A 14,796-nucleotide genomic window follows, 5' to 3' on the forward strand; every position below is an offset into this window, starting at 1 on the left:
ACTTATAACATAAAAAGAATATTGTGGTGCACAAGAACTCCCAACTGGACGATTTGGAACCCTGTGGGGAAAGGTTTGGACAACACCGAGATGGGTAGAGTAGCCAAAAATTGTACTCAAGAGTAGCACTACTTCAACATATTGTTACTCAAGTAAAAGTGAAAAGTTGCCAACCAAGAAATTACTCAAGAGTAAAAACTGATAAAATCTGATTTACGGTAATATTCAAAGTGTTATAATCGGACAGACAAAAAGTCTCAAGTCGGACTTCCCCCTTGGAAAGTCTGAAAATTTTTTTTACGGTTTATTGTCGGATCCAATATGGCAGCTGCTTGCATCAACAACAGTACGTTGTGATTAACACGACACAGCTGTAGACGTGCATTCAAAAAAAAGAGGGGGGGGGATTACACTTACAACTTTGGGAACGAAGCTGTTTTTAAGATCTAATGTTCCTGAATCGTTTCCCTGATGGAAGTAGGACAAACAGTGCATTGCTCAGGTGGGTGGTATCTGTGGCAGTGCGTCTGGCCCTTTTCTGGACTCGTGCTGCATAGACTGTGTCTAGGTCCTATTGACAGTATGCTGCAATCCCCTTCACTGTCCCCACCACCCGTGCTAAATCCTTCCTCACCTGCATTTTCATACCACACTGTCACACTGAGACACAAAATGCTTTCTATTGTATCTTTGTAAAAGCTTTTTAACAGCTTAGTGGAAGTCCAGTCCGCTTCAGCTTCCTGAGGAAAAAAAGCCGTTATTGGGCCTTCTTCACCAGGTTGGAGTAGGGCTGGGTGATATGGACCAAAAATAATATCTTGATATTTCTAGGCTGAATGCTGATATATGATACTTGTTTAGATATGCTTTTCTTTTCTCTGAATCAAAGCTGTATCCTAAATATCTAATGGGCACATTTTTATACAAAACGGTTGTAGATAAATATGAGAAACGGCTGAAAAATAACCTACTGGAATACATAAAATATAATTCTAATGCAGCATTAACCATCTGGATATAAATTATATAGTCTCATCTTATATCTCTTTTTAAAAAGTCTTGATATGTTTAAAATCTCAATATATTGCCCAGGGTTAGGTGGGAGGTGCTCACAGTCCAGGAGGGGTCAGAGGAGATGTGGATGCCCAGGAACTTTATGCCGTCCACACGCTCCACCACCTCTCCCTGTATACAGAGAGCAGCCTGTTCAGTCTTCCTGGACATCCTGTAGTCCACTGTCACCTCCTTGGTCTTATTGGTGTTCAGGATCAGTTTGTTCCTGGATCACTACTGTGTCAAGATTGCAGATCTCCTCTCTGTACCGTAATGGGTCTCATCTTTGTTGGAAATGAGACCCACCACAGTGGTGTCGTCCACAAACCAGGAAGAAAATAAAACTGAAAAGAGTCAGTGCTGTATTAATGATTAGTAACGGAGTTCAAATTATGAAAACAGAGCATTGTGCTTTAATGTTTGAGCATTAACACCGTGGGTGGGGAAAAAAACTCTTTAGGAGTGAATTAAAGCCTTGATTTCTAATTTTAGTTCCTGCAGAATAGAAAATTGTGTCAAGTGTTTAGTTTAGTTTTTAGTATCAGGGCAAACCCAGTCAGGCTACAATCATGTTTTTTTTCTTCAGTCAGAGTTAAGTATTGTTCACCCCCTCTTCTTCATAAATATTTCCTCTCTAGCCTCAAAAATAGACGAGACTGTTATGAGCACCATCCAGGCGGGTGATGTCAAGGCGGCATCTTATACTTACATTATCCATTTTATATTTCATTTGATAACTTTTTTTTTTACAACTATATGCATATTTTATTCTTACTTTTCAATGCCTTGACTACTGAAGCAGGACTTTATTGGTATATGATTATAGTTTGTACATCTGTGCCTTTAATTTGGATAGATCTGACCTGATTGTGGCTTTTACCAGGGCTGCTGTTATGCAATAGGTAAAAATATTTAACGAAGGTTGCAGTCGACATTTCTGCATAAAAATTTTATATAAAAGCAAATAAGAATTTGTGTTTTGGGCAGTAGCTGAGGTTTGATCATCACTCATCCCTCTGGCCATCCCACACAAGCTGTGGTAAAGCTTTTAGTGAGCTACTTATGTACTCAGAACTGCAGTTAAATGTAAAAGTTAATATTTTAACAGTAACTCGCTCCGACTAAGGCAATACAAAGCTTTATGGAAAGTGCAAAAGCACAGTTTCACAGTTTGTAAACACAACAAACAACAAAAACTATTTATTTTGTCCACTATCTTTTATTGGTGCCCCTGCTGAAGATGGGAGAAATACTCTTTGATAAATTCAGCGTTCTCTCTCTCTCTCTCTCTCTCTCTCTCTCTCTCTCTCTCTCTCTCTCTCTCTCTCTCTCTCTCTCTCTCTCTCTCTCTCTCTCTATATAATATATATATATATATATATATATATATATATATATATATATATATATATATATATATATATATATATATAACAATCCCAGATTTAAGATGTTGCTACAAACAGTTGCAGTTGCCAAGTACTGTATGCATTTATTTAATTTTTAAACCAAATAGCAGGCATACATTTGCAGTACAGCAGAACTAAACATCTTATGCTTTTGGACTACAATAGCCACCAAACATTTTGTTGGGACCCCATACCACCAGGTATTGTAAGGCTGTTTACTGCTACTCTGATCATGCCTCCACCGAATTGATGCAGGTGACGGCTGCACAGAAGTTAGAAAGGGGGGAAACTAACCTGCACAAACTGGCTATTGCTGGTTGTCTTCTAGCCAAAGCATGGTCACTCAACAAAGTGGAGTATTTTGGTTAACATTTCTTCCATTGGAAATCCTTGATTTTTGTGTCTTTTTATGTCCAGCTTACTGCTTATATTTGGGTTTTCCATTCAACATCATTATATCATCAAAATAACATCAAAATAACGAGAATAAAGAGTTATTCTATGACTGAAAATACAAAGAACAAAATGGCTTCAAGGAACAATTAGACCATAAGTTTTACATGTCTATGTCATTATTTCATACCTTGCCAAACTCTGTTTTTTTCTAGATTTTCAATAACAATCTGGACACCTCAGCACAAAATATTACCACTTTAAAAAAAGCTTCAGTAGTAATATTGTTTTATTATCTGCAAATTTCCCAAATCACGACAAACCAAAATCCCAAATTAGGGATTTTTTAAAAATCTTTGAATTTACTCAGTAAGTAAAAAAAAAAAAAAGAGTCTAAAATATTAAAAGCAAGAAGAGGTGTAGCAAATCAAAAATAAAGCATGTCATTTAGGAATAAGTCAATGTAAAAACCAAAACATTTAGTAACTATTATTAGGTTTTTGCCCATTAGAAAATACCAGAAGTAAAACACAAAATTTTATTTTTTCTACATTTATCAACACTTGGAAAACGATAAAAGCTAACTTTTTAGGACTACATAGGAGCCCAGAATTTAGATGTTACCGCTCTCTTGAAGTTGTAACAAGAACAACCAGCACAAAAAAGTCCAAATAGAAATTTAGAAAGTTTAGAAATGGTATAATCCTTAAAAGCATAACTAAAATCAGAAACTTGTAGTAGACCAAAACACTTGTATTTCATGCAATTGTCAAAAAAAGGTAATATCTACTTTTGAATCCTGCAGTTTGAATACATATTTTATTACGCAATTCTATTCATTTGTGAAAATCTCAGACTAGAGAGAATCCGACATGCATGATACAACAGCAGTGATAATCCCATTCTCTTCGAAATAATCTCCCACAATGCTCGGTATCTTTTAAATGGGATTTGTCTCATTAGCAGACGATAGACGCTGCACGGCAACAACAATCAAGTGCCTCTGCACCGGCCCGGCGAGCAAACATGGCAGTTCCACAGTTGTTACCTCACCAGGTGGAACCAGCGCAAAGGTTCAGCCCAAAAATAGAAAAAGGCCCCATTGAGACCACGCTATGAGTAACCAATACAGTACATAACAGCAGTTAACCCCTATGCAGGACTCAGAGAGAGAGAGAGAGAGAGAGAGAGAGAGAGAGAGCCAATGAGCATCTAGCCTGTTGCCTGGTAACTGCCGGCCTTTCCTGAATTTGTCCGTCTCCACGCTAAAGTGGAGAGAGGATAAAGAAGTGACAGCAGAGAAGACAGGGGGAAGAAAAAGCTTAATGTTGTCAGATGGCAGAGTGTTAGCGGCATGAGTGAATAAAGCGGACACAAAGGAGACGAGCAAGAACAACAAGGAAGTAAGGAAAAGGAAAAATGGATGTGACGGGAAAAAGTAAACAAATTAAAGGAAAGGGTAAAAGCACTGGGACAAAAAGAATGACAGCGAAGATGGTAAAATAAACATTAGCAAAGGAAAACAGATACAATAAATTAATTATAGGATAAACACAAACACAGAACACGCTATATAAGTCAAATACAAAAGTAGAAATAAAAAAGCTGAAAAGGGGAGAAAAGAAAAAGAACCAAAAGCGTTCAGAAGCGATGGTGTTGTGAGAACAGATCCACAAAAATAAAATTAAAATAAAATGCAGGAAAAAAAAAAAAAAAGAACGCGTGCAGATGCTATGCGGGAAAACAGGCTGAAAGAAATGCATTCTGGGTATTTTGTGCCGCTTTGGTTGCCAGGGGAAACAGATTGGCTGTGTTTCACCTGTGACGCTGAGTCAGTGGACCAAATGGCAGAAGCACTCAAAACACAGTCAAGTGAAAGAGGACAGTAATTCATCCATCCGCACTCTGCTGTACACAGCAGAGACGTTCTTCATTCACACGGAGAACCGCTCCTTTCTAAAGGATCCATCCTGTATACTATTAGAACAATGTAACATCTCTGGTTTGATTGTATATTTAAAAAGGTAGAGAAGACAAAAGCATTTATTTTTAAGAGTAACGTAATCCATGGTTGAACTTTGTAAAACGGCCCGTGACATTGTTGCAATTAATGAAGAAGCATAAATATGGCATGAACTGGTTAACATTTGCAATACCGTACTTTAACTGTAATATGCAATTACCTTCCACAGCACTTTAATTTAAATGGCTTCTGTCCAAACTTTATTTATTTATTTTATAGTAATAGCTACCTGTATATCATGCTCACAATTCTGCCTATAGTAATAGCCATCTGTACATATATTCATAGTACACGCAAACTCTGTTATAATAACAATCATCTGTATATTATGCTATTGTACATATCTGTAAAACTCTACTCATAGTAATATCCACCTGTATATTATATTCGGTACATATCCAGCTGTAAATTTAGTTCACAATACTAGTTATCTATATATTATATTCATAGGACAAATCTATCAGTAAAATTCTGTTTATAATAGTATCCATCTCTATATTTATTCAGTAAAAACCCATGTCCTGTACTTATGGAACCATTGTTTATCCTGCCCTTGCTGCTATTGCACTTCTGGTTAGACCTAAACTGCATTTCGTTGCCTTGTACCAGTATCTGTGTAATGACAATAAAGTTGAATCTAATCTAATCTAATCTAATCTAATCTAAAGGTGTCAAGGTAGACAGAGACTGCATTGTGCAGTACTAAAACTGCTGTTTTTTTTTTTTACATAAAAATCCTTCCTATGATTTAAACTACTTTTAATGAGATACCCAAATAGGCTGCACAGTGGCCAGAGTTTCTGGTATAGCACAGCCCCTCCCACACCTGTTGCTGCACAGTGCATGGTAAGAAGGTTCCTGCGCTTTTCACCTGCTGACAAGACTTACAAATTGGTCTGTCTCTCTGGCCGCCTACTAAAATACACAATGGCAGCTCAAATAACCACTTGATAGAAGCAAGATATGCAGAACCGCATCTCTGAATGCACGACACGTCCAACCAGGACCACCAGGTGCCACTCCTTTCGGCTAGGAACAGGAAAAAACAAAAGAACAATGTTCCCTGCTGTTATGACTCTAGATTTCAGCTGAGGCATTCAGGTGGGGCCAGAGTTTGGTACGAACACGGAAACGTGGAGCTTTCCTGCCTTGACTCAACAGTTCAGGGTAGTGATGGAGCTATAAGTGTTGGGAAGACACTTTCCTGGTACATTTTGGGTCCCTTGGCACCAATGCTCAAGACAAAAGGAGATCTAGCAGCACGGCACTGACAAGGTGTGCACTTAAAAAGTTGGCAGTGAGTGTAAATAGTCTTATTTTAGCAGCAGTTGGAGTAGTTTTTCTTTTCTGTTTTAAATAAAATAAATTAAATCCTAGATTTTTTTTAGTTAATACCGTAAAACTGTTACTATTACTCCAGGTTGTTTTACCATAAAAATCTCATTCATCATGCCTCCAAAGTATGTCAGACACAGTCTAACGTCTGTACGTCGTGAGAAGGTAAAAGCAAAAACTCTCATTCCTTGCAGGGGCACAGCATCTTTGCCTCTAAAGCTGATTCTGACATTGATTTGCTGGATAGAGATTTTTACTTTTATTTTTTATCTTATTTCCACCTTTAATTTTTAGTTGGATTGCGATCAAGTCTGTTTTTTGGTCACATAAGTGCCCTCCCTAAAGAACGTGCTCTTTGCGATGTGGCCAGATGCAGTATCATCTGAAAAAAAAAAAAACTTGATTGATGGAATAAGACAAGTGCCTAAAATTTTTATGTACACCTGTGCGGTCCCCGTGGAAGTACCGTCTGCCATCCGCCTGTAGCTACCTGACATGTGGGCCCATATATATCCCCGATGACTGCTTGCACTGCAAAAACGGAACTAAAAATTAGTAAAATGTTCTTAAAATTAGGGTATTTGTCCTTGATTTGAGCAGGTAAATAAGATGATTTGCCAATGGAATAAGATTTTTGCTCTTAAAATGGGAACAACTCATCTCCATCATCTTATTTCAAGTGCAGGATGTCTAATTATCTTATTTTAGGGGTTAAAATTCTCATTCCATTGGCAGATAATGTTATTTACCTTCTCAAATCAAGGACAAAAACACTAACTTTACGAACATTTTACTTATTTTTAGATCCATTTTTGCAGTGTGTCTTCTTTGGACAGTCATCTCTATAATGTTACAGCCATAGCAAATGTATTTATAACAACACATATGATGCTCTATTGAAAAACCTACTACACAAACACCTAATCGAGAAGTAAACACAACAACTGAAATTGTAAGAAAACTTGATTTTTCAATGTGTTAGTTGAATAAGATGTTGTAAATTGTTCCCTGAATCGACCCAGCTCTGAGCCGCTCTTTGCTTGTTTCCTCCGCACTTCTCCAACTGAGATTACTCTGGCTGCTGCTTATTGCGGGCAAGATATTGTTGCTGGCAGCGATGAGTAACAGCACAGATGTTTATTAGGACTACGGAGGGAGAACAGCAGACGATCAACACAGAAACATCCAGTTACAGTGCCCGGTTAAAGTCTTTACGCTCCCCGAGCGTTTTGTCACGTTACAACCACAAACCTCAACGCAACAAACAGACCATCACAAAGATGCGGAAAACAGTGAAGTGGAGAGGAAAAACCCGAGGGTTTTCATTTCCCAGATAAAAAGTTTAGTATGTAGGCCAGGAATCTTTGGTCTCGTCTGACCAGAAGACCTTCCCACATGTTTGCTGTGACCTTGTCATGCACTGCAAAAACAGACCTTGGGTTTTTGTCCTTGATTTGAGCAGGTAAATGATATTATCTGCCAATGGAATGAGTATTATGACCCCTAAAATAAGATAATTAGACATCCTGCACTTGAAATAAGACGATGGAGATGAGTTGTTCCTATTTTATGTGTAAAAATCTTATTCCACTGGCAGATCGTCTTATTTACCTGCTCAAATCAAGGACAGATACATTCATTTTAAGAAAATGTTACTTATTTTTAGTTCCATTTTTGCAGCGTGGCCTTTGGTAAACTGCAGCTCAAAGGACATCTTATGGCTCTCTGTCCTTCTTGCTGCTTTCCCATAGCGACCAGATGTGTGGACTGTGTGTGGCTAACAGCTTTCTACTGATTCTTCCTGCTGTCCTTGTCCGGCCTTTTATCACAGGTGGACGATCGTGTCTTGGTAGGAGTGCAACTGTGTCATCCTCTTTCCATTTTCAGACGAAGGATGGAACAGAGCTCTCTGGGATGCTCTAAGCTTTAAATAAAACCAAGATATTGTTTTTACAAGCCAACCCCACCTTTGAACTTCTGTTGGTTTCTCCCTGATGTTGCGAATGTGTTCCTTGGACTTTATGATGCTGCTTGTTCTCTAACAAGCAGAGGGCTCCTGAGGACAGCTTGTTCTATACGATATGCCGATGCTTCTGAAAGCAGTTGTTTGCTCTGCATTTAATTTAATGCGTTTCAGAAATAAAGGGGACTGACTATATCTGCATTCCACATGAACCAGACTTTTATTTGTAAAATATTCAGAAATTTGTGTATCATTTTCCTTCAGCTTCACTACTACTTTGTGTTGGTCTTCCACATAAAACCCCCCAAAATCCACGTTGAAGTTTGTGGTTCACACATGACAAAACGTGGAATGGTTTAAAAGGAGCATGGACACTTTTGCACTGATTGTGACGCTTGTTTCCTCTTCCAGGTTTTCCCTCACCACCGCCGGACTCTTCTTTACCCAGAAGTCTGCATCCACCTGCATCTCAACTTGTTGCGTCTCAGTTTCAGAGCTCGCTGCTGGCCCGCCTCTCTCTCCCCCTGCCATCCTCCCCCGCTCCTGAACGAGGAAGCGAGCGTGTGGTTCGTGCGTCTGCGCTGCATGTGTGCGCGAAGGAAGAACATGTGGGCGCATCCGAGCGCGCTGCTGACTGTGACCGTGTTTATGTGTGTGGTTCCCTGTGTGGGTGTGAAATTACATCGTTCACAGGGAGCCGAGAACATTAAAAAAATTTATAATAATAATACGGACACACCTGTAACAAAATGGCAGACTTCAGATATGGTTTTTAGTCATATAATCGGAGCTAACACTTTGTTTTCCTGCCTGGGTATCACACCTCTATCGCAGTTCCTGTAATTTAAGCCTCGGGCTGGAAGTACATCAGCAAATCGATGCTGTGGGGATCTCGAAATACAGCAGGGTTGAATAAACACTTAACTGCGGTGGGATTAGAACCACAAACAAACTGATGTGCGCCGGGAGAAAAGAGAGTAGCGCATATGGAGAGAGTCCATCACAGGCTTCATATTAAAATATGTATAAAGATGTGAGCAGGATGCGAAGGTGACGTTGTGAGAGAGTTTTAAAGCTCCGGCACAAAAAGCCTGTACAGCTGTTCCACTGACTGTGGGCTGCATCTCCTTATCTGCTTGGAGGTGGATTCTCCTTCGCTTGTTGCCATTTACGTGTCTAAAACCGACGACCCTTCCATTCCCCCCCCCCCCAGTGGCCTGTTATGCAGCTGCAGCGTTTGAAAAGCTGTCTGCGTGGAGTCAAAGAGGCTTGAACCGGAGCGCCGGGGCTCTCCGCAGATCGCTGGTTGGATCCGCTCCTCTGACCACTTTTATCCCACAGCTCCGGGAGCACTGCTGCTGCCGCTGAGGCTATTTTTGGACAGGCAGTGGGAGGCTGTGGTCACACCTCTGTACAAGATGCAGGTGAACTGCTGCATGAGATGAAGTTTCTCCTGCTCTGTTCGGCCTTTTTCTGTGTTTCAAAGGCGGCGTCTGCGCACACACACACACACAAACACACGCACACACGCACATGTGCGCTTATCATGCAGCTCATTGATCTAGTGATGTGTGTGAGAACACAGGGAGGAAAGAGCGATGCGGTTGCTACGGAGTCGTAGCCATGGTGCTGTAACTATAGCAACGAACCTTGGAAAGCTAGTGACTTAATTGGCATCTCAAGGTGCTCTGATCTGGGGATCTGAGATCCAGAATAGCAACAATTCACACACTAATGTATCCTTTCACATGTCAGACAACAAACACGTCACTATTAGATGCAAACAAGTTATTCGATACCCCCTGTTGTTTCCACTGTGTGTGTGTGTGTGTGTGTGTGTGTGTGTGTGTGTGTGTGCGCGCGCGTGAGTGTTAGCGTGAAACACAGGGAAAATGAAAAAAAAAAAGCAATGTGAGGAGAATAGAGTTGAACTGCAATAAATGACTCGCTGCAATCTGCTGGGTTTCCTTAAATAGAAAATATTTTCAATGATAAACTGAAAGATCAATTAGCATGTATGTAATTTGGAATCTGTCTGTATTATTCGACTGAATCGACGCTGTGGCTCGAGGTGACATGTTGTGATTTGGTGACATTCAGATAAATAAGTGGAACTGAAATTGAATAAAATCAGAATAGCATCAGATAGATAGATAGATAGATAGATAGATAGATAGATAGATAGATAGATAGATAGATAGATAGATAGATAGATAGATAGATAGATAGATAGATAGATAGATAGATAGATAGATAGATAGATAGATAGATAGATAGATAGATAGATATATGGCTTAAAGTTAATGAAAACCCCATATGGAATTTGTCAGAAAATCAAATAAGAAAAATTAAAACAAAGGGTTTTTACTGAGGACTAAGTCCATCTACTATAGTCTATACACCCCATGCTTGGTTGGGCCCCCTTTTGCATGAATTACTGCATCAATACAGCGTAGCATGGAAGCAATCAGCCTGTGGTTCTGCTGAGGTGTTGAGGAAGCCCAGGTTGCTACGATTGCAGCTATCAGCTTGTCTGCCGTCTCTCAGCTTTCTCCTGAGGTGGCTGTGGCTCAGTGGGGAGAGTCATTTTCTTGTAATTGGATATCAGTGGGGTTGAATCCGGTTTCCTTCCCAGCCTCATGTCAATGTACTCTTGGGCAAGCCACTTAACCTCAAGTTGCCCACCAATCTCTGTATCAATGTATGAATATGGATGCAGGTAGGTGAATGGGGTTTTCGTGTGAAGGTGATTTGATTGGTTGATATGACTGTAAGCGCTCTGCAGAAGTTCACATGGATATCATGGTATTTAAAGCAGGTGCCAAGTCCTGCTGGAAATCTCCATTAACCTGACTGGATATAAAACAACAGAGTGGAAACTTCACACTGGACTTCAAGCAACGAGGATTCAGTGGCTCTCCGCTCTCCCTACACACTTTGGGATTTTGGTTTCCAAATAAAATGATAAATACTTTCATCTGACACGAAATTGGCTTGACACGAGGAATGTAAAAGGTGTAGGCCGTATCGTGGATACAGCTATGTATTTATCTTTTACAACCACACTTTTTCCTTCCAATTAACTTTCTGTTTCTGCACTTTCTCTGTAAACAGACAGCTCCTGTACCAATGACCTGTTTTGACTCAAAATGGCTATAACACTTCTGTATTGAAAATACTTTTTTTCCACCATTTCTCACCTGTATTATTATACAGGAGTACTATTCTAGAAGCCTAATGTTGTGTTTCATTAGTCATAAATGTCCAAATTAACAAATAGGAGCTTGAAATGTATCCCGCTGTGTGTGATTAGTCTACTTAAAATCGGAATTTTACATTTTAAATTAAATTACTGAAATAAACCAACTGTGACTTCTTGTTGCGATTTATTTATTCTGATCCATACGCTGATGATGATTTACATCCTGCCAGTTAAAGTTACTCACACTGTCCACTGCAGCTTCTGGTTCTTGATTGAGTTGTAGAGCGCCTGCAGAAAAAACAGAGAGAGAAAGAAAAACAATTAAAATTTTCATCCCATATTTGATCAGGTTATGGCAGGTTTATTGTGGTTTTCTGAGAAAGATGGGCAATAAAAGCCAGGTTCATTCAATGACCCTTTCTCCTGCTGCTCAGGTCTGCCTGAGCTGAACTCATCTGCTTTGCCAAATGATCCGTCAATCACCTAACGAGCCAGGGCATCAACAAAGCTGTTAAACATGGAGCCCGTCTTGGACGAGACAAGTCAGTCGATCAAGATATCAATCATTTAGATTTGCATCAGCCTCCACAGATTTAAATCTAGTTACTGATTTGAACTGGGAGCATGTTCTAACTGCAAGATTTCTTCGGTGTTATCACCAGGATGACCAGGAAAAGTTCAATCTAATTGTGTTTTCTTTTTAAAGCAAAGCCTTCTACCGTGTCATACATAATTTCCCTAGATTTTCCTTCTAAGCAGCCAGACACAACAACAACAACCATTCAAAGGATTCAAGCAGTCGTCCAGGCAGAAGTTTCTTCTGAATTTTACCTTGGATTTATAAATTTCTGTGTAGCAGCTAATCATTTCTGGATTTCCGTGTTTCTTTAGAAGCTTAACTCTGACCATTGATGCATTCTGACATGAGATATCAGAAGATTAAACTGAAGGAATGAGTTATTGCTGTGTTTGAATGTAACTTAGCAAACGGCCTAGTTTCAAACTGGACTTTTTTAGCAACAGCCTGTCACACAGAATTGATCCCGTTTCCTTCATTGAATTTATGAAAAACACCAAAGTTAACACAGTTCGACCGACAGAAAACAGGATATTAACAACATCAAAATATTCTCTGAAGCGCTGAGAGCTCAAAACGTGGTACACAGCGGATTATAACTGCTTCTTTATTTGGGATTTATCCCATACAAGCAGAAAATGATTGTGAAGTGAAGCGAAAATGGTACGTTTTAAATCTTTTTTTTACAAATCCGAATGTAAAAAGGGCAGCAAATATAGTACAACAGTTTGTCTTCAATAGGCACTATAAACAGTAAATAATGTCCACCTGTGTGTAACTTAATCGTAATATAAATACAGCTGTTCTGAAAGATATCAGAGGTTTGTTCAAGAACCTAAGTAAACTAACAGCATCTTGACAGTGTAGGAACACGGCAGACAGGTCAGGGACAAAGAAGTTTAAGGCAATTATGAAACACTATCCTGAGCTTTGAACATCTCAGAGAGCTCTGCTCGATCCAGAAAGAAAGGAGCCAAGAGGCCTGTAGTAACTCCAGAGGAGCTGCAGACAGCCACAGCTCAGGTGGGATAATCTGTTGTTAACGCTACAAATCTGGCAGAAAGAAAGCCATCATTGAACGAAAGCCATAGAAAGTTCTGATCAAAGTTTGAGAACAAAAATAATGGTAGTTTTAGTTCAGCAAAATGGGACATTTTTTAAAAGGTATGAATAGTTTTGAAGGGCACTACAATTACCTAGTTTGGAAAAGTCCCTAGCAACCTATGTATCTCAAAATTCATATAATTTAATCTTATTTCTTAAGATGTTTATCCGCATTTAGGTTCTTTACTTCTCCAGCCAGTTGTTGTCGTTCTGTGAGTCTTTTCGGCCACTCCCTTATTCAGGGGCCTGCCACAGCAAGTCATTACAACTTTCACACAGCTTTGGCACAGTTTTTTACCCCGGACCCTCTTTCTGACGCAACCGGGACTCGAACCTACGTCCCTTAAGGATGAGGAAGGGTATAATGATGGAGCTACTCAGCTGCTGCATGAATCTCAGCTTCGGCTTTCTCTGGATCTGCAGGGACAGGCAGGACGTTTAGACAGTTTTCCTTCCACAGCTCACGCTGAAATTGGCCTGTGTCAGCAAAACGTAATACAACAAATCCGTTTTCACAGCCAATTTGCAGCCGAGATACGGGGGGGACGCAGGACAGCGAGGAACCATCGGGGGTGCAGTGACTGAGATTGAGGCAGCTGACGGACGGATGTGACAGCTGAAGTGATGTAAAGGACACCGGTGAGCGGCTCATCACCTCCTCGTTCAGCTAACCGCCCGCTGGGACAGAAAATCAAACTAACAATGTTGGATTTAGGAACCACTGCTGGTTCTCTCTACCGTTTTCACCCTTTTTGAGAGTAAATTTGTTGTATTGGGACTTCCTGTCAAACAAAACAGGATTCATAATAGGGGTTGACTGCAAGCATTTTGCTTTGAAACTGGGCCTAATCAGAGACCCATCTAGAGCATAATGAATATTAATGTTCACCCAGGGTAGCTCATCACAGACAGCTCTGTTTCATCCTCTTTGCTGTAAAACTGCAGCTCTGCGGCCCGCTTCATGCTTCACACTCAGCGCGGTCGTGCGTTTCATCGGACAGGAACGGGGAAGCCCTTCCCATTCACAGGATTTCAGAAAACAAAACTGCTTAACAAATTTTGTTAATGATAAACTTGTACTGGCTGCAACACAACATAACGGCAGCAATTGGTTTAAGATAAAATAATCATCTTCAGTGCAGGAATATTATGTATTTTAAAATATCTGATTTGCTTAACATTTATGTTTTTAACATTAGTTTAATCAGGAGAGCTGAACAGTGGGGGTTTAACTTCTGCAGGGAAGCAGTTATTATTTTGGTGCTACCCTTATAACAAATGTTGTGTCTCTGCCTTGCCCTCAGTGGCGTAGGAAGATATACATACTATGACAAACAGATTTGTATATAACCTATACGTAAAACGCCACAAAACCTTTTTTCCTCACTCTCTGATCTAAACCATTTCTGTTTTAGAGCAGCTGGGTGTATCAACATTTTTCTATCCATCCATTGCCTATGCCTGCTTGTCCTTGCAGGATTGGATTTTTTTTGGGGGGGGGGGGTACTTTTCTCTACATTTGGCGGTATGTTTAGGATTAATGTCCATTTGAAAGACCCATTTGTGTCCAAGCATTAACTTCCTGGCTGATGTCTTAAAATGCTGCTTCAGTATTTCCACATAGTGTTTTTTTTTTCTCATAATGTCACATATTTTGTGAAGTGCACCAGTCCTTTCTCCAGCAATACACCCCCACTAAATGTTTCCACCTCCGTACTTCAAAAGTGGGACGGAGTT

At 39.9% G+C, this 14,796-nt stretch overlaps 1 protein-coding gene across 1 annotated transcript in view; it reads right to left on the bottom strand.

Moving 5' to 3' along the window:
* LOC105936291 (PH and SEC7 domain-containing protein 1) overlaps window positions 1-14,796 on the bottom strand; it is a gene marked incomplete in the record, with an annotated part of 94,911 nt that overhangs the window by 13,495 nt on the left and 66,620 nt on the right. Inside the window, 1 exon segment of the mRNA XM_036142194.1 lies at window positions 11,623-11,666. Within this exon segment, the coding sequence (XP_035998087.1) occupies window positions 11,623-11,666 (44 nt within the window).

Source organism: Fundulus heteroclitus, chromosome 10, assembly GCF_011125445.2.
Source record: "Fundulus heteroclitus isolate FHET01 chromosome 10, MU-UCD_Fhet_4.1, whole genome shotgun sequence".
Classification (NCBI taxonomy): domain Eukaryota; kingdom Metazoa; phylum Chordata; class Actinopteri; order Cyprinodontiformes; family Fundulidae; genus Fundulus; species Fundulus heteroclitus.